The 27,484-nt window shown below is 41.4% G+C and overlaps 1 protein-coding gene across 13 annotated transcripts in view; it reads right to left on the minus strand.

Moving 5' to 3' along the window:
* Positions 1 to 27,484, minus strand: part of chl1b (cell adhesion molecule L1-like b) — a 900,313-nt gene that overhangs the window by 156,167 nt on the left and 716,662 nt on the right. For all 13 annotated transcript variants that reach the window (XM_087994484.1, XM_087994483.1, XM_087994485.1 and 10 more), the window contains 2 exons: positions 26,404 to 26,608; positions 21,214 to 21,336 (listed from right to left, as the gene is read on the minus strand). In XM_087994484.1, coding sequence (XP_087850610.1) covers positions 21,214 to 21,336; positions 26,404 to 26,608 — 328 coding nt within the window. The remainder of the gene's footprint in view (positions 1 to 21,213; positions 21,337 to 26,403; positions 26,609 to 27,484) is intronic.

Here is a 27,484-nt window from a genome sequence, read left to right on the forward strand (position 1 = left end):
AATGATGTCAAAAAACTTAATCTCAATGTAAACCATGTAGCTCTGCTGCTTCAAGAATTTCACTTTGATCTGCTAACTACTGCTTAAGTAATGCCCATAATTCCATTGTACAGTTAGAATATTTTGTTTTTCATGTTCCAGAGTTGACCAATATTAGCCATGCCATAAAATATGAGAAAATGACAAATTATGCATCAGCCAATATATTCTTCGGTAGGAGTTAGTCATCATGTTATTTTGACCTAAAATTGCATCAGCTGAAAAAGAAAGACATTCTCAGCCAAGGTTAAGGCGAATGCTTTTCAAATTAACCTCGATCTTGTCATCTTCTTTTACAATTAAACATTCTTTTGAAGTTGCTTTGAAAGGCTTAACCATCATTCTTTTAAATACAAAGCAGAAATGCAGCAGTTGCCCAGCACACACAGATTGGTTATGCTGCAAATGCTGGACACATAAAAACAGACATTGTTGGAAATACATAACAGGTCAGTGAACATTCCTAAAGTACAAAGACAAGTTAAAATGCATTAGGTTAAAATGCACTATCATCTATTTTTTCTATCTAAAGATGCTGTTTAACTTGCTGCATCATTTCCAGAATTTTCTAACTTCAATTTTGATTTATTCACTTTAGTTTTTTAAGTGTCCTCCCCAGTTATCCTCTTAAATTTCAAACATGCACCAGGTATTGTTGGAAGTTCAACCTTGATGCATCTATCATTAGCTGTTTTATCTTTGGTGCCTGAAGTCTTATCATCTGGTAGCATGAGGTAAAGAACAGTGACAAGGGAACCATTTATTTTATTAGTTCATTCAGCATTGAATGCTTTGCTGGGAAGACCAGCATTTAAGTTCCAACTCTAAATGCCCTTGATGAAGTGGCGAGTTGCCTTCATGAATCACTGTGGTGAAGGTGCTCCCACAGTACTGTTAGGGACAGAGTAGCAGGTTTGACCTAGTGAGAATGAAGGAGCAACAGTGTGCTTTCATGTCAGAATGTTGTGTGACTTGGAGAGGAATTTGAGCAGCTAATGTTCCCATGGTCTGCTATCATTGACCGTCTCAGTGATAAAGGTCATAGGTTTGTTATGTGTTATCAAGGAATCATTTGCGGGTTGTTGCATTGCATTTTGTACAAACTGCAACCATACTGGGGGTGAGTGATAAAAGGGAGTGGTAGTTTAATGTGATCGATGTTTGTTGATCAGTGTAAAATCTTGTTTGACATTTCAGTACAGTCTTGAAAGAATGCTGTAAAGTCAGCAAAACAGATTATCTGGTCATTATCACATCACAATGAATGGTGATTCATTTCTGGGAGTACATTTGCTACTGTGCTTCTTACATTATAGCAGTGACTATTACTTCAGACATAACTGTTTGCAAAGCACTTTGTGACATCCTGAGGCTGTGAAAGAGCTGTGTAAATGCAAGTATTTTCTCTTTGCTCTTTTTGTTTGTGTTTACTTGTACTGATATTGAGTGAAACCCATATTAGTACAGCTGTTTTAATCAAGCAAAGACTTCCGGGAGCAGCCACAAGGTAAAATTGCCATTCATGACCAGTCACTGCAAACACATTTTGCAGTCAATCCTGGCCAATTTACATATAGCTTACAGCAAGTTGTACATTTGGGAATGCTGCAACAATCGTGCAATTGCAAAAACGTAGAAGAGAGAAAAAGGTCATGTGGTTCATGTTAAGGTAGTGATAAACTATGGACCACTGATTTTCAAAATCCATTGTTTGATTTTAATTCCTGGGGCTCTGATGGATGGAAACAGTTTTAAAAACAGTCAAAATCACAGCAATCACCAGACTACACCAGCTTGCAAAGCTTTCCGAAACCAATGTGGAATGAACAAATCCAGTTTGAAAACCTTATCAAAAGTGACAGGAACTAGTGCAACCCAGTCTCCAAAATGAAAAGGCCCTCATCTTCTTTTGATTCACACTTTAACTGGAATGTTCAACGAATTATAGGAGAGAGGAGATGGTCTTGTGACTACTGAACTGAATTTAGCTCGAGAAAGTACTTTCTCCATCTTTCAAGAAGGAAGAAGTGCCCAATAACAAGATAGGTTAAAAAGAAACACCAGGACATGGAGAACTCAAAAGGAAAACTGTGATCCTCACCACTGCTGATGATTCAAGATACCATTATCACTATCCCTCAGCCTGGCTACAGTGCAGCAACTCTCAAAGGCTTCCTTGCTAACACATCTCAAACCCCACCAAACAACCATGGTCTCAGGTTAAAATCTTCAATTCCATAGATACCCTGAGGCCTTTAAACTGTGCTTTCCTTTTGCAATGGATACTGTTTCTATTCAACATTGGAGCTATCTTTATGTATGCTTGACATTTTATCTGTTACTTTTCCCTTGGAATTAACAGACAATAAAATAGCTAAATAGAACCTTCTCACCAGCTTTTCATTGACACAGTTGAAGTTGAACAACTGCATTTTAACTGGATAGAGGTATAGCCTCATGCAAAAGGATTATTTTTTTCTGAAGAGGTTGAAGTGAGGGGAGCTGATATACCCCTCTTCACTGAGACATGTCAATGTTGGCTCTTCATGTGAGCAACTCAGCCACATCTGCCCTTGCTTTAAAGCATTTCTACAATGGTGGCGCCAATTATTTGTCCAATACTCCAGTAGAGGCCAAAACAGGGTTTGGCAAAAGTTTGTCATGAAGCCTTGCTATTGCATTATGTATCTCTGTGTAAAAATCCAATCTGGTCAATTACCTTTAAAATAAAACAAAGAACTGCAGATGCTGAAGATCAGAAACAAAAACAGATTTTGCTAGAGAAACTCAACAGGTCAGGCAACACCAGTGAAGAGAAAGCAGAGGTAAAGTTCCAAGTCCAGTGACCCTCTTCAGAACGGGATCACCAAACTTTCCCTCCAAGCCACACACTATCCTGACTTGGAATTTTTTTTTAATGGTAACAAGACCAAAATTGTGGAGCCCCCCTAACAGTTATGTTGTCAGGACTCCCGCCCACCTTCCGAGGACCCCTTCGCCCACCTCCAACACACTGCATCCACCTGGACACCCCGCGCTGGCCTATTACCTGCTCTCGACCTCTTCATTTCCAACTGCCGCCGGGACATTAACCGCCTCAACCTGTCTACCTCCCTCCCCCACTCCAACCTCTCACCCTCACAACGCGCAGCCCTCCAATCCCAACCTCACCATCAAGCCAGCGGATAAAGGGGGCGCAGTGGTAGTCTGGCGCACTGACCTCTACACCGCTGAAGCCAAACGTCAACTCGAGGACACCTCTTCCTACTGCCCCCTCGACCATGACCCCACCCCTCATCACCAAACCATCATCTCCCAGACCATACAGAACCTTATCACCTCAGGAGATCTCCCACCCACAGCTTCCAACCTCATAGTCCGGGAACCCCGCACTGCCCGGTTCTACCTCCTTCCCAAGATCCACAAGCCTGACCACCCCGGCCGACCCATTGTCTCAGCATGCTCCTGCCCCACTGAACTCATCTCTACCTACCTCGACACTGTCCTATCCCCCCCTAGTCCAGGAACTCCCCACATACGTTCGACACACCACCCACGCCCTCCACCTCCTCCAAGACTTCCGTTTCCCCGGCCCCCAACGCCTCATCTTCACCATGGATATCCAATCCCTCTACACCTCCATCCGCCATGACCAGGGCCTCCAAGCCCTCCGTGTTTTCTTCTCCAGACGTCCCCAACAGTACCCTTCCACCGACACTCTCATTCGTTTGGCCGAACTGGTCCTCACCCTTAACAATTTCTCCTTTGAATCCTCCCACTTCCTCCAGACCAAAGGGGCAGCCATGGGCACACATATGGGCCCCAGCTATGCCTGTCTTTTTGTTGGCTACTTAGAGCAGTTGATCTTCCGTAATTACACTGGCACCACTCCCCACCTCTTCCTCCGCTACATTGATGACTGCATTGGCGCCACCTCATGCTCCCGCGAGGAGGTTGAGCAATTCATCAACTTCACCAACACATTCCACCCTGACCTTAAATTTACCTGGACCATCTCTGACACCTCCCTCCCCTTCCTGGACCTCTCCATCTCCATTAATGACGACCGACTTGACACTGACATTTTTTACAAACCCACCGACTCCCACAGCTACCTGGATTACACCTCTTCCCACCCTACCTCTTGCAAAAATGCCATCCCGTATTCCCAATTCCGCCGCCTCCGCCGGATCTGCTCCCAGGAGGACCAGTTCCACCACAGAACACACCAGATGGCCTCCTTCTTTAGAGACCGCAATTTCCCTTCCCACGTGGTTAAAGATGCCCTCCAACGCATCTCGTCTACATCCCGCACCTCCGCCGTCAGACCCCACCCCTCCAACCGTAACAAGGACAGAACGCCCCTGGTGCTCACCTTCCACCCTACCATCCTTTGCATAAACCAAATCATCTGCTGACATTTCCGCCACCTCCAAACAGACCCCACCACCAGGGATATATTTCCCTCCCCACCCCTTTCCACCTTCCGCAAAGACCGTTTCCTCCGTGACTACCTGGTCAGGTCCACACCCCCCTACAACCCACCCTCCCATCCTGGCACTTTCCCCTGCCACCGCAGGAACTGTAAAACCTGTGCCCACACCTCCTCCCTCACCTCTATCCAAGACCCTAAAGGAGCCTTCCACATCCATCAAAGTTTTGCTTGCACATCCACTAATATCATTTATTGTATCCGTTGCTCCCGATGCGGTCTCCTCTACATTGGGGAGACTGGGCGCCTCCTAGCAGAGCGCTTTAGGGAACATCTCCGGGACACCCGCACCAATCAACCACACCGTCCCGTGGCCCAACATTTCAACTCCCCCTCCCACTCTGCCGAGGACATGGAGGTCCTGGACCTCCTTCACCGCCGCTCCCTCACCACCAGACGCCTTGAGGAAGAACGCCTCATTTTCCGCCTCGGAACACTTCAACCCCAGGGCATCAATGTGGACTTCAACAGTTTCCTCATTTCCCCTTCCCCCACCTCATCCTAGTTCTAAACTTCCAGTTCAGCACTGTCCCCATGACTTGTCCGGACTTGTCCTAAATGCCTATCTCCTTTTCCACCTATCCACTCCACACTCTCCTCCCTGACCTATCACCTTCATCCCCTCCCCCACTCACCCATTGTACTCTATGCTACTTTCTCCACACCCCCACCCTCCTCTAGCTTATCTCTCCATGCTCCAGGCTCACTGCCTTTATTCCTGATGAAGGACTTTTGCCCGAAACGTCAATTTCGAAGCTCCTTGGATGCCGCCTGAACTGCTGTGCTCTTTCAGCACCACTAATCCAGAATCTGGTTTCCAGCATCTGCAGTCATTGTTTTTACCTAGTTATGTTGTTGTACCTAACTACATGAATGACAGCAGTTCAAGAAAGCAGCTCACCACCACCATCTTTACAAGGACAGTGACAAGGAACAATACAGGCTGATCTAAAACAGCAATATCATATCCTGTGGAAAAATATCAGAAAAAGTTCCTCTTTGTCACTTTTCAACCTATCGAGTGTCTGAAGTACCTCCTCTTTATGAAAATGTTGATATATTTTTCTTCCTTGCTAAAGACACATGCAAGTTACTTATTTAGTACCTCTGCCATGTTCTCTGTCTCCACACATGAATACTTTTTTGATCTCAACTCAACCTATCCTTTCTTTACACCCTTTACTTTAGGATTCCCTTTTATGTCAACTGCCAATCTTATCTGAAATCTTTTCTCTGCTGGTCTTATTTCTTTTAACTTCCTTCTGAAAGGTCTACACTGTGCATTGTTAATTCTACCATATGCACTTTTCCTTCAGCATATATTGCTCTCTACCTCTTTTATCACACTGGGAGCTCGAGCTTTGTTTGTTTTAACTCCACCCCTCATGGGAAACTGAACTATTATCTCTGAAAAAGAAGCCCATTGTTCACTTACAGTTTTGCCCAACAATCTTCCCATTTCACCAAAATTCCCCACCAGGCACCACTCCCCCAACCCCTAACCTCCCAACTGATTAATTCTCCTTGAATTGCTCATTATTTTTTTCCCCCACGATAGATCATCTTATCCTTATGATGCAGCATCACCATCTTCAAAACATACCCTGTCACACCTGACCCACCACGTTCTCTAAAAGACACATCCCTGAGGTGAATAGGATCATCTGTATATGTTGTACACCATATAACACATGTATGTTGGAATATTTAGCAATCAGCTCAGCTCTTTACTGAACAAGACGCTGTCTTATGCCACAACATATCATACATTTATATAACTCTTCAGAGTATTACAAAAATTTCTACTGCCAACGTAGTTCATTTGAGCAGCTATGGTGAAATGTGGTAAATGCAGGAGCCAATTTACATCTTTAAAACTTTTCAAGATGGTTGTGGTGTACTCAGCTCCTGAGTGTGGGGGCCAGACACTCATGGGCTCCATGCAGTGGGTCCAGCTGCATTCCCACAGCATCATCATTGGCTTTCGAGTTCCATCCACGCTTTTGTTTCATTTTGGCTTCCCTGGGACCTCCTCCTCCTATGGCCTCCTGCAGGAGGCTGGAGATTGCCTATCTTCGACCTTGTTGCGTCCAGTGTGCCGTGACTCGGAGCCAGGACCTGGCCAGTGTGGGAGGAGGTGCGGGACCTGTGCAGCACGACCTGCTTCAGCATTAGTAACATGAACTTATTCAATATTTTACAATTTGTACAGCAATGTATTCAGCAATACAAGAACATGGAAACATTATATACTTCTCACTGTACCTCGGCGCAAGCAACAGTATTAAATAAATCTAAATCTGCTGTAGGTGCCGTCCATTGATACCTGGTCAACAGTGCAGGTCTTTCAGGTTCCTTGGGATTGGAAGTGATTGACCTTGGTGAGTCCACCTTGGCCATCCCCTTCAAGGTTCTTGCAAGCAGTGCAGACGAGAGTGGGGACTGCAGGATGGTAAATAAATAGACCTCGGCAACAAGGTGCAGTGAGGAAATAGGAATGCAGGTACAGTCGGTGACAGGAAAATTACAGGAATAGATACTGTTCTCTGTAGCGGTGAGTAAGATTCTCAAAAGCTGTGTTCCCTGCCCGGTGCCACAGTGAAGGACATTTTCTCTGAGCTGGTGAAGAACCTGGAGGTGGAGGGCTCTTTGGGGTGGGAGGTGGTGGGATGATTGTTCACATTGGTACCAACAATATTGGTAGGATTAAGAATGTATCCTGGCTGAAAGAATTTGAATAGTTAATGAGCTAAATTACTTAGCAGAATCTTAAAGATTATCATCATGGGATGACTAACTAAATAATGGGCAAATTGACATAAGATACATAAAGTCAAAGAGTTGAGTGCATGGTTCAAAGCTTGGTGTAGCTGAAATAGGTTTCAGTACATGGGGCACTAGCACTGGTATGAAGGTAGAAAGGAGATATTCTGGTGGGATAGGCTTCCCTTGAGCCATGCTGGGGCCAGTGTCCTGCAGAGAGGGTAATAAACTATTGGGGTGGGGTTTGGGAAAGAGGAAATCCAAATCTTATCGTAGGCTTACAAAGTGAGAGAGTAAGGCAGCATTTCAGAACTACTATTTCAATAGCAATATCCAGAATGGGACAGGAAGGGACATAGTACCCAAATATAGGGTGTGTGTGTGTGAGGGGGGGAGGGAAAAAAAATTAAAAAGGGGACAAAAAGGCAAGATTAATCACACTTCAATGCATGTTGCAGTTGGAACTAAAGTGACGAAGTAATGGCAGAAACGCAATTTAATGGGTATGATCAGCAATAGCTATTACTGTGACATGGTTACAAGGAGATCAACACCAGAAATTAGAGTTTCAGGATGATAGGAGTTTTCAAAAGGACAGTCAAGAAGGAAAGGGTGGTAACGTTACTTTGTCCGTACAGGAGAGAATGAGTTCAAGCACAATAAATGATCTTGGACATGAATATGACAAGAGTAGGAGTAATGTATAGGCCAGCAGCTGTATGGGAAAATAATTCAGCAATAATTAATAAGGGCATGTTAGAAGACAATACATTAAATCATGAGGGACTTGATTTTCATGTAGATTGAGAAAGTCCGATTGGAAGGGATGGCAGCGAGAAAGTATTCAAAGAATGTATTCTGGATAGTTTTCGAGAATAATCTGTTACAGATGCGAACCAGCAGGCTATTTTTCATTTAGTGATGCGTCATGAGGCTGATTTAATAAATGATCTCAGAGTTCAAAATCCCCCTGAAACAATGACAGTAACATGGCAAAATCCAGCATTCAGTTTGAGGGGGGAGAACCTGGGTCAGAAGCGAATGTGCTAAATTTAACCAACATAATTTAAGGCTGAGGTTAAAGAATAAGGGCAGAGGTGGCTGCAGTGGACTGGGAAAGGAAATTAGCAGCAGAGATGGGGGTTGAGGAACACTGGCAGATTTGAGAAAATCATTCATGGTTTACAGTAAAGATTTTTTTCCCAGTGAAAAAGGATTCTAGGGGATAAGCAAATCATGGTTAAGTAGCGATGTTAGCATCAAATTGAAAAGAAAACATATTCAGCAGAGATTAGTGGTACAGCACAGAATTGGTGAATTTTTTAATGAACCAATAAAAAGTAACCAAAATATAATAAAGAGGGAGAAAATGGATATGAAGTAAAATTTACAAGCAATATCAAGACAGACAGCAAACTAACAGGGAAAGCAGATGAACTCAGGGCATGGTTAGGAACATGGAACTGGGATATCAAAGCAATTACAGAAAAATGGCTCAGAGATGGGCAGGACTGGCAGCTTAATGTTCCAGGATACGAATGCTACAACAAGAACAGAAAGGGAGGCAAGAGAAGAGGGGGAGTGGCATTTTTGATAAGGGATAGCATTTCAGCTGTACTGAGGGAGGATATCCCGGAAATACCTCCAGGGAGGTTATTTGGTTGAACTGAGAAATAAAAAGGGATGATCACCTTATTGGGATTGTATTATAGACCCCCTAATAGTCAGAGGGAAATTGAGAAACAAATTTTTAAGGAGATCTCAGTTATCTGTAAGAATAATAGGGTGGTTATGGTAGGGGATTTTAACTTTCTAAACATAGACTGGGACTCCCATAGTGTTAAAGGTTTATTTGGAGAGGAATTTGTTAAGTGTGTACCAGAAAATCTTCTGATTCAGTATGTGGATGCACCGACAAGAGAAGGTGCAAAACCTGACCTACTCTTGGGAAATAAGGCAGGGCAGGTGACTGAGGTGTCAGTGGGGGAGCACTTTGGGGTCAATGACCATAGTTTGATTAGTTATAAAATAAACATGGAAAAAGATAGACCAAATTTAAAAGTCAAAGTTCTAAATTGGAGAAAGGCTAATTTTGATGGCATTAGACAAGAACTTTCAAAAGCTGATTGGGGGCAGATGTTTGCAGGTAAAGGGATGGCTGTAAAATGGGAAGCCTTCAGAAATGAGATAACGAGAGTCCAGAGACAGTATATTCCTGTTAAGGTGAAAGGGAAGGCTGGTAAGTATAGGGAATGCTGGATGACTGAAGAAATTGAGGTTAAGAAAAAGAAGGAAGCATATGTCAGGTATCGACAAGATAGATCAAATGAATCCTTAGAAGAATATAAAGGCAGTAGGAGTATACTTAAGAAGGAAATCAGGAGGGAAAAAAGGGGATATGAGATAACGTTGGCAAAAAGGGTTAAGGAGAATCCAAAGGGTTTTTACAAATACATTAAGGACAAAAGAGTAACTCAGAAGAGAATAGGGCCTCTCAAAAAATCAGCAAGGTGGCCATTGTGTGGAGCCGCAGAATATGGGAGAGATACTAAACAAGTATTTTGCATCAGTATTTACTGTGGAAAAGGATATGGATAATATAGCATGTAGGGAAATAGATGGTGACATCTTCAAAAATGTCCATATTATTGAGGAGGAAGTGCTGGATATCTTGAAATGCATAAAAGTGGATAAACCCCCAGGACCTAATCAGGTGTACCCTAGAACTCTGAGGGAAGCTAGGAAAGTGATTGCTGGGCCTCTTGCTGAGGTATTTGTATCATCGATAGTCACAGGTGAGGTGCCAGAAGACTGGAGGTTCGCAAACTTGGTGCCACTGTTTAAGAAGGGTGCTAAGGACAAGTCAGGGAACTATAGACCAGTGAGCCTGATGTCGGTGTTGGGCAAGTTGTTGGAGGGAATCCTGAGGGACAGGAGATACATGTGTTTGAGGACTAATTAGGGATAGTCAACATGGTTTTGTGCGTGGGAAATCATGTCTCACAAACGTGATTGAGATTTTGAAGAAGTAAAAAAGAGGATTGATGAGGGCAGAGCGGTGGACGTGATCTATATGGACTTCAGTAAGGCGTTCGACAAGGTCCCTCATGGGAGACTGGTTAGCAAGGTTAGATCTCACGTAATACAAAGAGAACTAGCCATTTGGATACAAAACTGGCTCAAAGTTAGAAGACAGAGGGTGGTGATGGAAGATTTTTTTCAGACTGGAGGCCTGTGACCAGTAGAGTGCCACAAGGATCAGTGCTGGGTCCACTACTTTTCATCATTTATATAAATGATTTGGATGTGAGCGTAAGAGGTATAGTTAGTAAGTTTGCAGATGACACCAAAATTGGAGGTGTAGTGGACAGCAAAGAAAATTACCTCAGATCACGACAGGATCTTGATCAGATGGGCCAATGGGCTAAGAAGTGGCAGGTGGACTTTAATTCAGATAAATGCGAGGTGCTGCATTTTGGGAAAGCAAATCTTAGCAGGACTTATACACTTAATGGGAAGGTCCTAGGGAGTGTTGCTGAACAAAGAGACTTGGAGTGCAGGTTCATAGCTCCTTGAAAGTGGAGTCACAGGTAGATAGGATAGTGAAGGAGGTGTTTGGTATGCTTTCCTTTATTGGTCAGAGTATTGAGTACAGGAGTTGGGAGATCATGTTGCGGCTGTACAGGATATTGGTTCGGCCACTGTTGGAATATTGCGTGCAATTCTGGTCTTCTTCCTGTTAGAAAGATATTGTGAAACTGGAAAGGGTTCAGGAAAGATTTACAAGGATGTTGCCAGGCTTGGAGGATTTGAACAAAAGGCAGAGGTTGAATAGTCTGGGGCTACTTTCCCTGGAGCGTCGGAGGCCGAGGGTTGACCTTATAGAAGATTATAAAATCGTGAGGGGCATGAATAGGATAAATCAACAAAAGTTTAGGGTGAGAGGGGAAAGATATAAAAGAGACCGCAGAGGGTGGTGCGTTTATGAAATGAGCTGCCAGAGGAAGTGGTGGAGACTAGTGTAATTGCAATATTTAAAAGGCATCTGGGTATATGAATAGGAAGGGTTTGGAGGGATATGGGCTGGGTCCCGGCAGATAGGACTAGATTGGGTTGGGACAACTGGCCGGCATGAAGAAGTTGCACCGAAGGGTCTACTTCTGTGCTGTATATCTCTATGTCGCTAAGAGCTTCTTTATACATATAAAATGAAAGTGAACATAGCCCTCTCAAAGATGAGGCTGGGGAAACAGGATAGAATAGAATAGAATCCCTACAGTATGGAAACAGGCCATTTGGCCTAACAGGTCCACACTGACCTTCTGCAGAGCATCCCACCCAGAATCATTCCCCACCTTATCTCTGTAACCCTGCTAACACATTGAACCTACACAAATGGATGTGAAGGGGCAGAGAGCTGACTAAATGCTTTGCATCAGTCTTCATGGGAGAAAGCAATGTTTTTGGAATGCAATCAATAAGTCATCAAGAGGCAAAAAGTGAAAAGGAAACAAACACACTATTAATCAAGAAAATGTACTGGGAGAACTAATGACCAATACAACCCCTGGACCTGATGGGATGCATCCTCGGATATTCAAAGAAGGAGCAACAGAGATAATGGATGCACTCATAATTGTTCAAGAATCCTTAGCATCTGGAAAAGTGCTGGAGGTTTGGAAAACTGTCAATATGACCCCTTTATTCAAGTAGGGAAGGAGGCAAAAAACCCAGTAACTGCTTCCCAGATCAACATCTCCTAGCTTAATGTCTGCTTGCAGAAAAATGTTAGCATAAGTTGTAAAGGATGTAACAGCAGAGCATTTATAAATACTTAATATGATCAAGCACATTCACCATGGCTTCATGAAGGGGAAATCATGTCTGAAGTTATTAGAGTTCTTTGAGGAGGTAACAAGCAGGGCAGATAAAGACAGATAAATATTTGGATTTCCAGAAGGTGTTGATTATGATATCACTGCCTAATAAGGTAAAAGCCCATGATGTTAAAGGTATTATGTTAGCATAGAGAGAGGATTAGCTAACTAATAGAAGACAGACAGTTGGAATGAAGGTACCATTTTCAGGAAGGTAATATGTAGCAATATGTAATGTGATATGGTTCAGTATTGGAGTCACAATTATTTACAGTACATATCAATGACTTGGATGAAGGTATTCAATGTAATACAGCCAAGTTTGAGAAGGTCAAGAATTGTCTGCAGAGGGATACAGACAAGTTGGCAGGTGAAATATGTGGGAAAATGTAAGGTTATACATTTTGGCAGGAAGAAAGGAGAAGTTGAAGTTCTTTAAATAGAGAAAGACTGCAGAAAGATGGAAATGACAGCATTTGACCAAGTGTGGCATCAAGGACCCTTTGCAAAACTAGAGTCAATGGGATTAAGGGGCAAACTCTCAATTAGTTTGAGTCATATCTGGCACACAGGAAGATAGTTATACTTATTGGAGGTCATCATCTCAGCTCCAGGAAACCTCTGCAGGGATTCCTCAATTTAGTGTCCTTGGCCCAACTATCTTCATCAATGACCTTCACTCCATCTTAGGGTCAGAAGGAGAACATTGCACAATGTTTAGCATTACTCATGATTCCTCAGATACTGAAGCAGTCTGTGCTCAAACACAGCAAAACCTGGACAACATCCATGCTTTAGCTGACAAGTTGCAGTCATGCCACACAAGTGCCAGTAAATGACCATCTCCAATAAAGATAATCCAACCACTGTCCCTTGACATTCAATGCTGTTACCATCACATAATTTGTCACTATCAACATCCTGGGGGTTACCATTGAACAGAAACTCAACTGGACTCACCATATAAATACTGTGGCTACAAGAACAGGTCAGAGGCTCGGAATACTGTGGCAAATAAGCCATTTCCTGACTCCCCAAAGCCTATCCACAGCAAAGCAAAGTACAGTCAGGAGTGTGATAGAATATTGCCCACTTGTCTGGATGGGTGCAGCTCCATCAACACTCAAGAAGCTTGACACTATCGGTTAAACCAGCCAACTTGATTGGCACCACATCCACAAGCATCCACTCCCTCCACTATCAACGCTAAGTAGCAGTAATGTAAATTTTCCACAAGAAATTCATGAAAGATCGTAGACAGCAGCTTCCAAACCAATGACCATTTTCACCTTGAAGGTCAAGGGCAGCAGATTCATGGGAACACCACCTGCAAGCTCCCCTTCAAGCCACTCCTGACTTGGAAATATATCACCGTTACTTCAGTGTTACTGGGTCAAATTCCTGGAACTTTGTCTCTCATGGCATTATGGGTCTACTTACTGCACATGGTCTGCAGCAGTTGAAGAAGGCAGTTCATCTCCATTAAATGGCAGAACAGACCCAATAGCTGAATAACTTACCTCTACTCCTAGACATGTGGTCTGATGGTCTCTCAATGGGATTGGAATATGGAATATGTATCCAATAATGTAAATTAATTTTGATCATCTTGACATAAGTTGAAATCACTTCAGTCTCTTTCAAAGAATGTGTCTTTTTAAAAATTCGATTCAAGTTTCAGTCTCATGAATTCAAAATCAATATCTGGCATAAGCATCAGTGCTTCATGACAGATTATTTTATTTTTTATTGGCATTGATTGAGGAGCAAATATTGAGCAAGAAGAGGTGCAAACGTCTTCAAAATATGCTGGATCCACCTGAGAGAGCAGACCTTTAAAAAATCTCCTCCATTAGATATGAAATTACCTTTCACATCATATTGTGCATTAGGAAACTGTCAGTAACATTTGTGTCCGTTGCAATTACTGCAACTCTTGTAGCCAAAACTCTCAACTCAATTCACTGGAAGAAGGCTGGCTATAGAAGCATGAAACAAATCAGTTGCTCCTGTAGCACTGGGAGAAGTCAATCAAAGATTTCTTTCCCTCTGTATATACACAGAAGACCAGAGTTATGCATGTACAGAACACAATTTTCTAAACAGTTACTGACAGATTTCAAAGTGACCACTTTTACACTTAAAGTATAGGAAACCTGCTCAGTAAATAAAGACTGTCCTGATGAAATCTGAATAACCACCAAACCTTCTGATACTGATTTTTTTTTTGATGCACTTCCAGGAAAGTGTCCACATTAACTGAAACACAAACTCTATCAAAAAGTGAAAAATGCACTGAACCTTTTTAAGTGTACCTAGAGGCCAATATATGGTGCATCAAGGAAATATCCGTGCCATTCTGAATCAAAGGAGCTAATTATACTTGGCTTATGTAAAGGATACTCCTGTATTCAGTTAATACAACAGCATTTTTAGGGGTAAGAGAGGGTCTTGTATCAAAGAGATCACAAAAAGTAATACAAGATTCTGAATGCAAAGATATATGCAACTAAGTGCCATGAGGGTATGCTTGATACAAATGTAAACTGAAAAGCACTTTGCAGACATTCAGCTACTTTGGAAATGTGATAGCAATATAACCATTAATGCATTACAGTTCTGAGTCTAAGTAGCTTTAATGTTCTACTATTGGAAATGACCCTTTACAAACAATTGATATTACTTTTCCATCGTGAGTAGCCTTGGATTATAGAAAGGACAATGACATGCCAATATCATTGTTTTACAAATATTCAAACAAACACAAAAAGGAAAACAGCAATGCAGTCACAAAGCTTTGTGGTCATGCAACATGATATTTATATTTAGATAAGACTCCTGTTAATTTGAATAATTTCACTTTTCATCTTGCCTCTGGTGTAATACCAATAAGGTACATCACATGAAAACAAATTTAATAGTCTGAAAGCTTACAAGTGAAAATATCTGCTCCACATAAAACGATGTTTCAATACCTCTGTGAACAAAGTAAATGAAACTTCTCACAGTGCTGAGCGATGACTCCATGCACAGATAATGAGAGTTATTAAAGATAGTCTATGCTGTCATTAGAACTGATGAGTGAACATTAGTCAAAGTAAACACTGATCAACAATTTGAGGCAAACAAAAAGCATGGCTGTCAAGTATAATTAAAATGTCTCATTGATCTAAAATTCAGCCTGCAAGCTTGATCATTTTCTTTTCGTAAAAAACAGCAAAATTGAAAAATGGAGACACTGTAATTTACATACATTTGGAAACATTACTCAGACTTTCTTGCAATTGTTATAAACAAAGGACTTACTGAACCCGTCAGTCACAAATCTTGTCAACTTAAATCCTAATCGTACCTAGAAACTGCACGACTGTTAAAAGGCAACTTAAAATATCATCATTGGATATAAACCATACATACGTCCTTTCTTTGACCTAACTTAACTTCCTACATTTATTTTCTCATGTATTCAGCTGTTTATGACCTCCACTGCAAGTGATGTAATGATCTACTGGCAACGATTGGTTACAAATAGATCATAAAGCCTGAATGGACTGCACAAAATAAAACTGGTAAATATATACTGCTTCTTGTTCGTATGCTGTTACAAATTAGCCCAAGTTTTTGTCTTCTTTAAATCATTATTTGCATGTAATGTTTTGTATTAAAGTGACAGTTGGAGAATTAAACTCCTTGCTTGCAATTTTGTTTTAGCCCTGCAGCCATTCTGCTTTAACAAACATCCTTGGATGATCAAAAATCAAATCCACTCACTACATGCTTTAAGAATTTTGCAAATAGTTGAATACAGTACAATGTTCCCAAATAATTATTACCATTATATCAAGAAGACAAATAATTGATTATACCATAACAGTTATTTAAACTTTGAAAATTATAAGATTAACTTGATAACAACTCAGCATGGTTTGTTAGAAAATGTGCTCAGTTTCAACTTACTGCAAGATTATTAAATGCTACGGTGGCATTATAGCATCACTAAATCTGGAGTAGCTGAATTAAGTTAAATTTTACCTTAAAACCTGTAAAACAGGTCCACAATTACTAATTGGAAAACAGGTTTCCCCTCTGGTAGAATTATCGCCCAAAGAGAGAGTCAGAATTGCACAAGACCAAATACAAATATCAAATTTAATCATTAGAATATATGATCATTTTATTTGCATGTACAGAAACAAACATTTATTCATAGAATAACTGAGCAGGAGTAGGCCATTTGGCCCGAAAAGCCTGTTCTACATACCGTATGGTCATGGCTCATCAACCAACTCAATAACCTCTCCATGTCCCCTATCATCCCTTTAGCCTCAAGAATTATATCTGACTATTTCTTAAAAATACCCCATGTTTTGGCCCGATCTGCATTCTGTGTCAAGGAAGTCCACAGGTACCCCATTCTCTGGTTGAAGAATTTTGTCCTCATCTTACCCTATATCATTAGACTCTGACTGTGTTAGTAACAGCTTGCACTGAAATAGCATTTTTAACGTTTCGTAATGTTATGAGACACTTTAACTGCAGTGTTCCTGAACCACGCAATGACATTTAAGATGGAATGACGAAAAAATGTTTTAAAAGAATTAAGTTCTAAGGAGTGCTTTCAAGGAAATAGAGGGAGAAAGATTGAAATGTTCAAAACAGAATGTCAGAATTTAGATCCTCGGCAGTTGAAAATCTGTCATCCAATGGTGTAGCAATTAATTTTGTGTAAGACAATACAATTGGAGGAGTGCAGGATTTCAGAGTTGTAGGTCTGGGGTAAGTTACAAAAATAGTGAATGGTGAGGCCCTGAAGGATTTGAAACAAAGTTGTCAACTTTAAACATGAAGGATTGTGAGACTTTGAACAAAATTGGCTGGCAAACATGAGGATGGGGCACAGGATGGTGATGGGGAAGAGGTGAATAGCACTAAGCACAAGTCAGGGTCACTGTTTCACTTTTCAGGTTATGTGCACATCTGCCTGCAGAGGAAATGTGATAGTATGATATGCAGGCCACTCATAAGCTTGTCTCCTCCATGTCTTGTACATGCATGGGAGTGCAGTAGCCTGAAAAGCATGTTACTGGCACCACAGATGGAAGCAAAAAAGGTAACATAGCAGAAAAAACTGCAAGGGATCCAAACTGGCAGCAGAATTTCACATGAAGTTCTTGTTATTACTATTAATCACCATATTTGTTTGCTCTCCTCTCTTTCAGACTAATCGCAAAACTTTGAGACCGAGGTTTTGGCTCTGCCCCCCTGCAACTGGATCCACAGCTTCCTGGCCCGCAGTCAGTGAAGATAGACATGACCTCCTCCACAACAATCCTCAACACTGGCAGCTGCAAGGATGGGTTCCCTGTACACCCACAACTGTCATAGCCAAATTCCAAACAAACACCATTGCAAGTTTGCTAGTGACTCCACCGTGGTAGGATGGGTATCAAACAATGATAAGTGAGAATACATGAAGGAGATAGAGGGCTTGGTGATGTGGTGCAATGGTAACAATCTCTCTCTCAATGTCAGAAAACAAAAGAACTGATCATTGACTGCAGGAAGAAAGGAGAAGGACACATCTCTATCTAAATCAACGGAGCTGAAGTGGAGAGCATCAAGTTCCTAAGAGTGACAATAACTAACAATCTGTCCTGGACCTCCCAAGTAGCTGGGACAGTCAAGGAGACACAACAACACCTCTTCTCCCTCAGGTGGTTTAGGAAATTTGGCACGGCCAAAGAACTCTCACCAACTTCTACAGATGCACCAGCGAATGCTTTCCATCTGGTTGCATAAGGGCCTGCTACGGCAGTTGCTCTGCCCAGGACTGTAAGAAACTACAGAAAATTGTGCACACACCACAGAGCATCACGGAAGCCAACCTCCCATCCATGGACTCCATTTACACATCTTGTTGCTGCGGAAAGGCTGTCAACATCATCAAAGACTCCATATATCCCAGTAATGCTCTCTTCCAAACTCTTCTGTCGGGCAGAAGGTATAGAAGTTTCAGCACACGCACCAACAGGTTCAAGAACAGCATCTTTCCTGCAATTATTAGACTGCTTAATCTTTTTAACTTCAAATAATGGTGATCCTGCTTTGTGCAGCCATAACCTTTTTTGCTTCCCTCTGTCGAAGCATGCTACGACTTGTATATCCTTTTTTGTTATGATCTGCCTGCACTGCTTGCAAAACAAAGTTTTTCACTGTACTGAGGTACGTGACTACAATAAGTCAATCACAGTTCATCCAGTACTTTGGAATGTTCAGTCTATGGGCTCACATTATTTTTAGTGGTTAACTATAGGTCCAGAACTGATCTCAGAATTATGTCATCATTCTATTCCTCCATCTGTACATTGCTTTATTCTTGTGCCTTATTAGAGTGCCTTAAGAAGTCTTTATTTAATTCACTGCATCAATTTGCTAATTTTAAATAGAATTTTCTCTTGACATATCTCATCACTCCTGAGGAAGGGTCACTCAACCCAAAAAGCTAACTCTGATTTCACTAAACCTGCTGAGCTTTTCCAGCAATTTCTATTTTTGTTTTTGATTTATAGCATCCACAGTTCTTACGGTTCACATCATTCCCCATATTGCTTACATGATCCACCTCCTTGGCGGATATCAAAGAGAAATAATTAGTTAATGGTCCAGAACTTAAAATCTCCAGATCATCAAAGACCAGGCATTCCTCCAAAGTTAAGTGCTGAGACCATGCTGAAGTCTCACAATCGTGGCCTTGATGGGAACTGCCCAAGAAGGTTAGACCTCTGATTGGCAATTCCCCTATTTTCAGCATTCTCTTAAAAAATAAATCTCAAATCTGAGTTGCAGTTGGAAATGTTGGACATTTGGATGTACAATCCTGGATAGTTGCTCAGGAAATGACGCACAAAAAAAAAACCTATTTTAACTCCTGTATAATTCTGTAACCACCCCGGTCACTCAGACTCCCACTCCCACTACACACTGATTCTCCATTTGACACTCTGACTCATGCCCCACCTCTTTGCCCACCTCATCCCCCAATTTAACTACCACATCTGATCCAATGTTGTAAATCCAGCTTGCAGCTCTCATAACCTGACTACGTTCTGACCCGACCTAACAATTCCTTCCTACCTGACCTGACTACCCTCCAACTCATCTTCCTACTTGTCCACCTACCATTCTCACCCTCTTGCCATCCTACCCTATTTATCTGACTCCATATCATCCCATCCACTGATTTCCCCCACCTACCCATCCTATTATCTTTTCCACCATTCATCCACTCACCCATTCACTAACACTTCAATTTTTACCCATTTAGTAACATTCAGACTGGACATTTTAACATACTTTAAGCAGCTCATGCTGTAAGCAGGTGTGCATGGCTTGTCTCCCTTCTTCCCTTTCCCAAACATTACTTCTGTCCAATGGAGGTTATTTTGGGATTGTACGCTCCTTAGTTTTGAGCTGATCTCAGCTTCTTCAGGAAAGGGTGGAGTAACATCAAGGGCTCAAGAAATGTAGGCATGAAATGGCAATTTGGTGGTGAATTCAGTTCAATGGTAGATCCAGGCCAATGTTTCTGCCACCTGTTTTGGAGCTTTTGGCTTATCCTGTCCATTCTGTAATGCTTCCTTAATGAGGGATGAGACAAGAACAAAACATTGTACAGATGGAGGAAAAGAATGATGACGTAATTCTGAGATCAATCCTGGACCAACAGCTATCCACTGAAAATAATGTGAGCCTGTAGACTGAGCATTCTGAAGTACTAGGTAGACTTTGATTGATTTATTGGAGTCACATGTACCTAAGTACAGTGAAAAACTTTGTTTTGCAAGCAGCACAGGCAGATCATAACAAACAAGGACATACAGTGCCTCGGGTGCTTCAACAAAGCAAAGCAAACAAGGTTACAACTGCACAGGAGATGCACAAAGCAAGATTAACATTATTTGAAGTTAGTTTCTCAGAGCTGTACCAAAGACATTGACCCCAATAGCTATCCACATGCAATGTCTTTATAGTTTTTCTCCAAAAGGTCTTCTTATCTCCTCTAGGTAGAGAACCTCTGTAACGCATCCATTCTCTGTTTGGTTGCCTCTAAGTACTGCATCAGCCAACCTTGGAGTTTTATTTCTCTTATGTTGTGCTTTTCTTGTAGCTTTCCATGGAAAATTTCCAGAGGCTGTTCTGGCCAAAATGCAGTTCTCATTTTAGAGATGCATGTTAGGTCTACCAGTTTCATACGAATATCACCCTCTGCTCAGGCGTAGAGTCATCCTGCAACTTGTTTCACATTGACTGCGCATTACAATCATGCAAACAAGGAAGCAGTACTAATTGTGAATGTGAACCATTCTGTGTTTTATCATGCTTCAAATGAATCCAGTATTGCTTTCAATGAAGCTCATGATGTGGAGGTGCCAGTGTTGGACTGGGGTGGACAAGGTCATGAGTCAGACAATGCCAGGTTATAGTCCAACAGGTTTATTTGAAATCACAAGCTTTCAGAGCTTCACCAGACAAAGGGACAATGCTCCGAAAGTTGTAATTTCAAATAAACCTATTGGACTATAACCTGACATGGTGTAATGTCCAGGAGATAGTGAGGACTGCAGTCCAGATGCAGGGTTATGCCCGAAACATTGACTCTCTTGCCGCTTAGATGCTGCCTGACCTGCTGTGCCTTTTCCAGAACCACACTTTATTGACGTTGTCTGACTTCTGACAATGGAGCTTATGGTTATCGACATTTCATTGTTATTCCAGGGTCCTGGTTGTGTGCAAATGGGCTGCTGGATTTCTGATGTTAAAATACTGAATATATTTAAAAAGTATTCCATGAGCCATAATGCATTTTGGGATTTTCTGACTTTATGAAAACATAAATTTGATTTATTTCTTTTATCGTCTGATGTTTAATTCTAACCAACATATTTACAGTAAAACCAGTTTAGAATAATACAATATAAAAGTAAAAGAAAGCACATGAATTTGATTGGCAAGCAAGTTCATTAATCTGCTATTTCTACTTACTCAACTGGTACTTCAGCAAATAACCAGTAAGAATGCCGTTAGGTTTTGCTGGCGGTCCCCATATCAGAGTCACAGAGTTTTTCGCAAAGTTTGCAATTTGCAGAAAGGCAGGCTGCTCAGGGACTGTCAGAAATAAAAAACAAATATGTTTCTTTAAGGACGGGTTCAGTTGTATATACTTTACACAAAGAAAGAAGCCATCTCCTCGACCTTAATCCCAGTAATATTTTCATGACTAACCAATATGGATTGCGCCAGAAAAATTTATTGTTCCAGAATCTAAGTTCAGCTTGATTAGTTAGTTTGTCCTAATGAATAATATTGTGAGTAATATCTTTCCTTCAAATAGAAAATTATTTGTTGCATTAAAACAGAGCCATAAATCATTTAATTATGACAAAACTTAACAGCCCTAAATGACTGTGACAAGATTACATTTTGTTATTTGACACAAATCCAGCAATTCCATTTCACACAACAAAAAAGCTTATAGCAAGATGAGAATTGTTTTGATTCTTTTTGTGAGGTTAATGGTAGTGTGTCATAACTTGTCTAGCAATTTGTAGAGAATGGAAACTCATTTGGTGCTAAGTTGCTCACTTATCATGATGTGCATCAGTAATTCACCATTACAATTGCAGCATTTGCCAGGCCAATTTTTGTTTAATGAATCAATGTCTTCCACACAAGTTGTTCTGATAAATATTATTTGATTAATTATGACAGCGATAAAATGGAAACTTGATATTGGGATTTGAGGCAATCATTGAACAGTGAGAGATAACCTGGAAAGCACAACTAAATCGGAGCAAACTGAATTATTTTCTTGTTGCTTTGAAGTGTTTGGAAGAACATACACATACACAAAACTTTTATCATGAAGCTGTGAAGGATTAGTTAAAAATATACGCTCTCAAATTAAACATTTGCCACAGTGGAAGGGTCTATTGCAGAGGTGGTGGTGTTACCCACTCACCACACCCACACACACAAACCACCTCCTTTCTCCACTTCCATACCGTCAAGAGTATGCCAGGCAATAGGGGTATAGTTAATGCCTTACGTTTAATACATTAGCCAAATATATTTTGGAATCAGCTGTATCAACATTTATTTAATACTTACATAGAACGTGAGCATCACAAGTAAAGACATAAAGAAGTGAAATATTATATTGCACTTGCGGCTCACGCAAGCTTACACATTTGGTCCAGGAAACTCAGTAGTGCGTAATGGTGGTACATGACTGGAATTCCACCATAGTGCAACTTTAAAGGCATCTGCAACTATCTCTTTCTCTTCTACTATGTTTGAATAGGCATCGTGAAAAAAAATTTAAATTACATTGAGGAGTTTAAACAATGCAGGTGTTTACATGTGGAGCATACCATTATATCATGGAGGGTAAATACTGATAGCATTATGGATCAATTTCATGATAGCTTCTCAGAAGCAGTGGCATCATCTCATCTAGGAGCCAAGTAGGAAGCTGGAAGAAAACAGTGAGCGAAGCAACAGCAGGAGGTGGAGAAGTTAATGCTTTGGGTGTAACCCTTCTTCAGGGCTGGGGGTGAGAGTAAGGTGGGCTGCAGATAAAGGGGCAGGGGTTTGGGTAGGACGAGGGTCGGAGTGGTGAAGTAGTGATAGGTCAACATGGGTAGAGGGCATCGCCTGGTTGATCGATGGGAGGAATGAATCTGGTTGATGGCTGGAAGGAAGGATCAGTAAGTGGAATGGAAGGAAGGGAGTCCGGAGAAGGGAAGGGAGGTTATTTGAAATTGGAGAGCTCAATGTTCAGTCCTCCAGCCTGCAGGCTACCCAGGCAGAAGATGAGTTGTTGTTTTTCCAACGTGCGATCTGATTCACTGTGGCGATGGAGGAGGCCGAGGATGGTCATGTCGGAAAGGGAATGGGAAAGGGAATTAAAATGGACGGTGACTGGGAGGTCAGGTCAGCCCCTGTGTGTCCAGCTGTGATGCTCGACGAAATGTTCCCTGAGAGAAGACCACATTGGGAGCATTGGATACAGTAAACTAGGTTGGAGGAGAGGCAGATGAGCCTCTGTGTCACCTGAAAGGACTGTTTGGGGCCCTGGATGGAGGTGAGGGAGGAGGTGTGCCAGCAGGTTTTGCATCTTTTACCATCACAGGGGACGGTACCTGCGGGTTTAGGGGGTTTGGTGGGGAGGGTGGGACGAACCCTTGCGACAAAGGCAGTGGCCCTTACAGAAGGCAGAGAGGGGTGGGGAGGGGAAGATGTTCTTGATGGTGGGGTCTAATGTGACAGAAGTGTTTAAGGATGAAATGTTGAATGTGGAGACTGTTGAGTTGGAAGGTAAGGACAAGGGGTCCCTGTCTTCATTGTGTTTGGTGGAGGGGGGGGAGGGGGAGGGGAGGGAGGTTTAGCCCAGTGGAGCGTGGAATGGAGGAGGTGCAGTGGAGGACTGTCTGGATCACAGAGGGGAAAGGCATGTTGTTCAAAATAGGTAAATCACCTCATATTGCTGGTTGCAAAGACGCTGAAATTTACAGAGTGGAATCTTTTTAAGATTTATGCAGACAGTGTAAAATGCAAAAGGAGCATATTCAGAAGTGGATTTTGAGATGTCCTGACATTTGTTATTCCAGTCTAGATGGAGGTCATATATCGGATCCTGCGGAATCCTCATTGTAGCACACTTCAAAGGAATTGCATTTTGTGTTCCTCTGGGTCATTCTTCTATGCCTGGAACCCTGCAAAAGGATCCATTTAAGTCAGGGAATCTGAAGGGGTCTGATGAAATTAAGGAAATAGAAGTTGCACTATTGAGTACATATACTGACTCCTGTGGAGCAAGTCCATTGATCCCATACTTAGCTCAGGTTTGCCATAAACACGACCACTTGAACAGTTACACTAGAACGACTGGACCTACTGTTCTTTCCCCTTGAGGTAGAACACCTCCACTCTGCTCTGGATCCATTGGTCCCTTTCTTTCACTTCAGAGTTGCAGACTCTTGCCATGCTCTAGAACTGATAACCTCCTTTCCATGTTCTGGACCCAAAACCCCTCCATCCCTGGCCAAGAACCTCCACCCTCCTCCAGCACATCAGACCCCCTTGCTCCTTCATGTTGTCTGGAGCCACCCCGGATCCAACCTTCACCTCTTCTTGATGTGCCTCCCACTTGTCCGAACCTGCCTCTCACCTTCACCTTTTCCAGTCCCCCTCCTACCTTCACCAGTCCCGCCTCTCGCCTTCACCTTCTCCAGACCACCTTCACCATCACTCAATCACATGCAGACCATCACTCCTCAGAACAACCAGCTCATCATGACTTTGTTACAATCTATAATTCCCTAGATCTTTGGGAATCCAAATAGTTTGTAAAATTAGATACTGTTCTCGTGTTTTTTTGCCAATTATTATCAACAGAAGGAGAGGTAAATTTGGCTGTTTGAACGTCAGTTGAGAAATGATTGGCCTGCTATATTGATCTGTCCAATGAGCTTTCATATAGCAGACAATATAAAAGACAAATTATATAAACTGGCAAGGCTATCATTTTAGAGTGGAGGATAGGAAACACGCGGAAGCTATGCGTGCTGAAACACTCTTGTTTTGAAGAGCATTCTTAGGTTTCTGCTGATACCTGAGCTAAAACCGTTAGATATCAAAATGGAGACTGTGGAACCTGCTCTTTATCTGGTGTAGGAATAGAATCTTTTACTTTTGTCCAAACCTATCATTTTTCCTTTTCTGAAACTCTGGTCACTCCTATAATGTGCCAATTGGCATCAGTTATGAGATATCTTCAAGCAAATACAAATATAATTTAAGGCTTTCAGAACTCCTTTTCTGACACTAATGTTGTCTACGGCAAAGACATTTCTCACAGCAAGGAATATGCAATAGTCAAATAAATGATATTGAAGAATTTGCTTACATGGATTATGTTGTTGCAGCAGTACAATGCATTTAGTCCTACTTCTCATAACACAGTTATACCTGCAATGTCCATCCCATTATTTCTAACTTCTGCACCAGGAAGGACATGGTATTCAGACGACATAATTAAACATTGTACATTTCTAGCTCAGCTGCACTAGATTGAAGGATTACAATGCCATAATTGTTTTTTAAGATTAGATTAGATTACTTACAGTGTGGAAACAGGCCCTTCAGCCCAACAAGTCCACACTGAAGAGCAACCCATCCAGACCCATTCCCCTACATTCACCCCTTCACCTAACACTATGGGCAATTTAGCATGGCCAATTCACCTAACCTGCACGGTTTTGGACTGTGGGAGGAAACCAGAGCACCCGGAGGAAACCCACGCAGACACGGGGAGAATATGCAAACTCCACACAGACAATTGCCTGAGGCAGGAATTGAACCCAGGTCTCTGGTGCTAACCACTGTGCCACCGTGCTGCCCACTTGCTGTTTCATTTGCTATTTCAAAGGTAGTCACATACTGTAACTCTTAGTGCCATCAAGAACTTGGCAATCACAACCTCAAAATAGATTAAATGGCTTTTTTGTTGGTTTGCTGATCTTCAGAGTATGATTTTCACTTTGCAAGCCCTTCTCTATTTTAACTGGTAATGTAATACTGGAAGTCAAATTCAAATTGTTCATGCCTCCTCCATTGATACTGACTCCATTAGTTCCCATTTCTTCATTCGGTTCATGGTCAAAAGGATAACCGAAGCAATATGAGAAACCAAACTATTCAATTCTTTGAGCTCTATTTGTTCCTACAGATCATGTCATTGTTAGCAGTATGTTTATGTGCAGAATCAACTGGAGTAGTTCAGAGATTCAGGCTGCATAATGGAAGATAACACAGATATAACATCATTACCCTCCCTTGAATTCTGTTATCTCGTTCCTTCTAAGTATTGCTCTAAGATATTTCAAATAAATGATTTTATCTCCTGGTTCATCGGACAATTGCAATGAAAATACTTAGCAAGCATCTTTAAGGTATTCAGTGATGTCGTGAATCTAATCTAAAAGAATGTGTTGCCTATAAATTGACATAATTCTGAAAAAAAAGTTAAATGAAAGAATCAGAAATTATATGAAATACTGTAAGCCATTGCAAATCTACAGTCATGAAGAGTTTCCATTATTAGAAATTACATTGTATTTAAGTTTTTTTTTTAAGCTTTTTAAATTGATATCGCAGAGGATTAACCTTTACCTCCTTCTGGAGTCTTGAAATGAATGGGTCCACTTGGTGGTCCATCACCTTTCCTATTAAAGACCATCACGATCAGACCATATTCACTGTAGGGTTCCAAACCTGGAACCATTCCATGGCTCCGTTGTCCATTGAAAGTAAGGATGTGTTTTTCAACATATCGTTTTCTCCTCTCCAACAAACTTTTAATTTTCCAGTAGACAATCTGTGACAGGAAATAAAATGACAGCGGTGTTACCTACAAATTGACAGTGTGACAAAAAAAATACGCATACTGTTAATAAACGTTTGGAAGTAAATTACACAAAAAATACAAAAGGTCTATTGTTTGAGCAAGCCTGTGATTCACATTAACAATTATTTATTTTAATAAAACATATTTTTAAAATTTAGATTCCTTGTCACTGCTCTTGTTTTGGTGATGTGGAGATGCCAGTGTTGGACTGGAGTGGACAAAGTCAGAAGGCACATGACACTAGGTCCTCACCCAACAGGTTTATTTAAAATCACAAGCTTTTGAAACGCTGTTTCTTTGTCAGGTGAAACAGAGAGAGGTGTAGCATTCCTCCAATTCACCCCTCGAAGGAGCAGAGCTCCTGAAAGTTTGTAATTCTAAATAAATCTGCTGGACTATAACATGGTGGTGTTTGACTCCTGACTGTGTTTTGCTGTCAGCAGTTAATCAATTTTCCATTTTAAAAGAAAAAGCTGCCCAAAACTTTTCAGAGGATTCCAGAGCACATTCTTCCTTCTTTCTGGCATTCCATTAATCTTTATATATTCAAAAGAGGAATTAAAGGTTTCAGAAATAGAGTAAATAGCAGAGAAATTAAACAACCAATCCAATTTTACGATGCTCATGCATATTAAGGAAATAAATAAAATCCAGAGAATATTAGTAACATTTACATCATTAAACATAAAGTGAAATCAAGATTGATCCACACAGGATCAAGTAACAAAGACAAACACAGTTTATACCTTTCAAAAATTGTAGCATTTCAATTTCTTTGTTGGGAATGAAACTCTATATTTTTTAAGTTATAGTCTTGCCAAAAGAGACACATTTTACCAAACGCTT

This window comes from Chiloscyllium plagiosum, unplaced genomic scaffold, assembly GCF_037043375.1.
Source record: "Chiloscyllium plagiosum isolate Xiang-an unplaced genomic scaffold, Cpla_swu_hap1 HiC_scaffold_14, whole genome shotgun sequence".
Lineage (NCBI taxonomy): Eukaryota > Metazoa > Chordata > Chondrichthyes > Orectolobiformes > Hemiscylliidae > Chiloscyllium > Chiloscyllium plagiosum.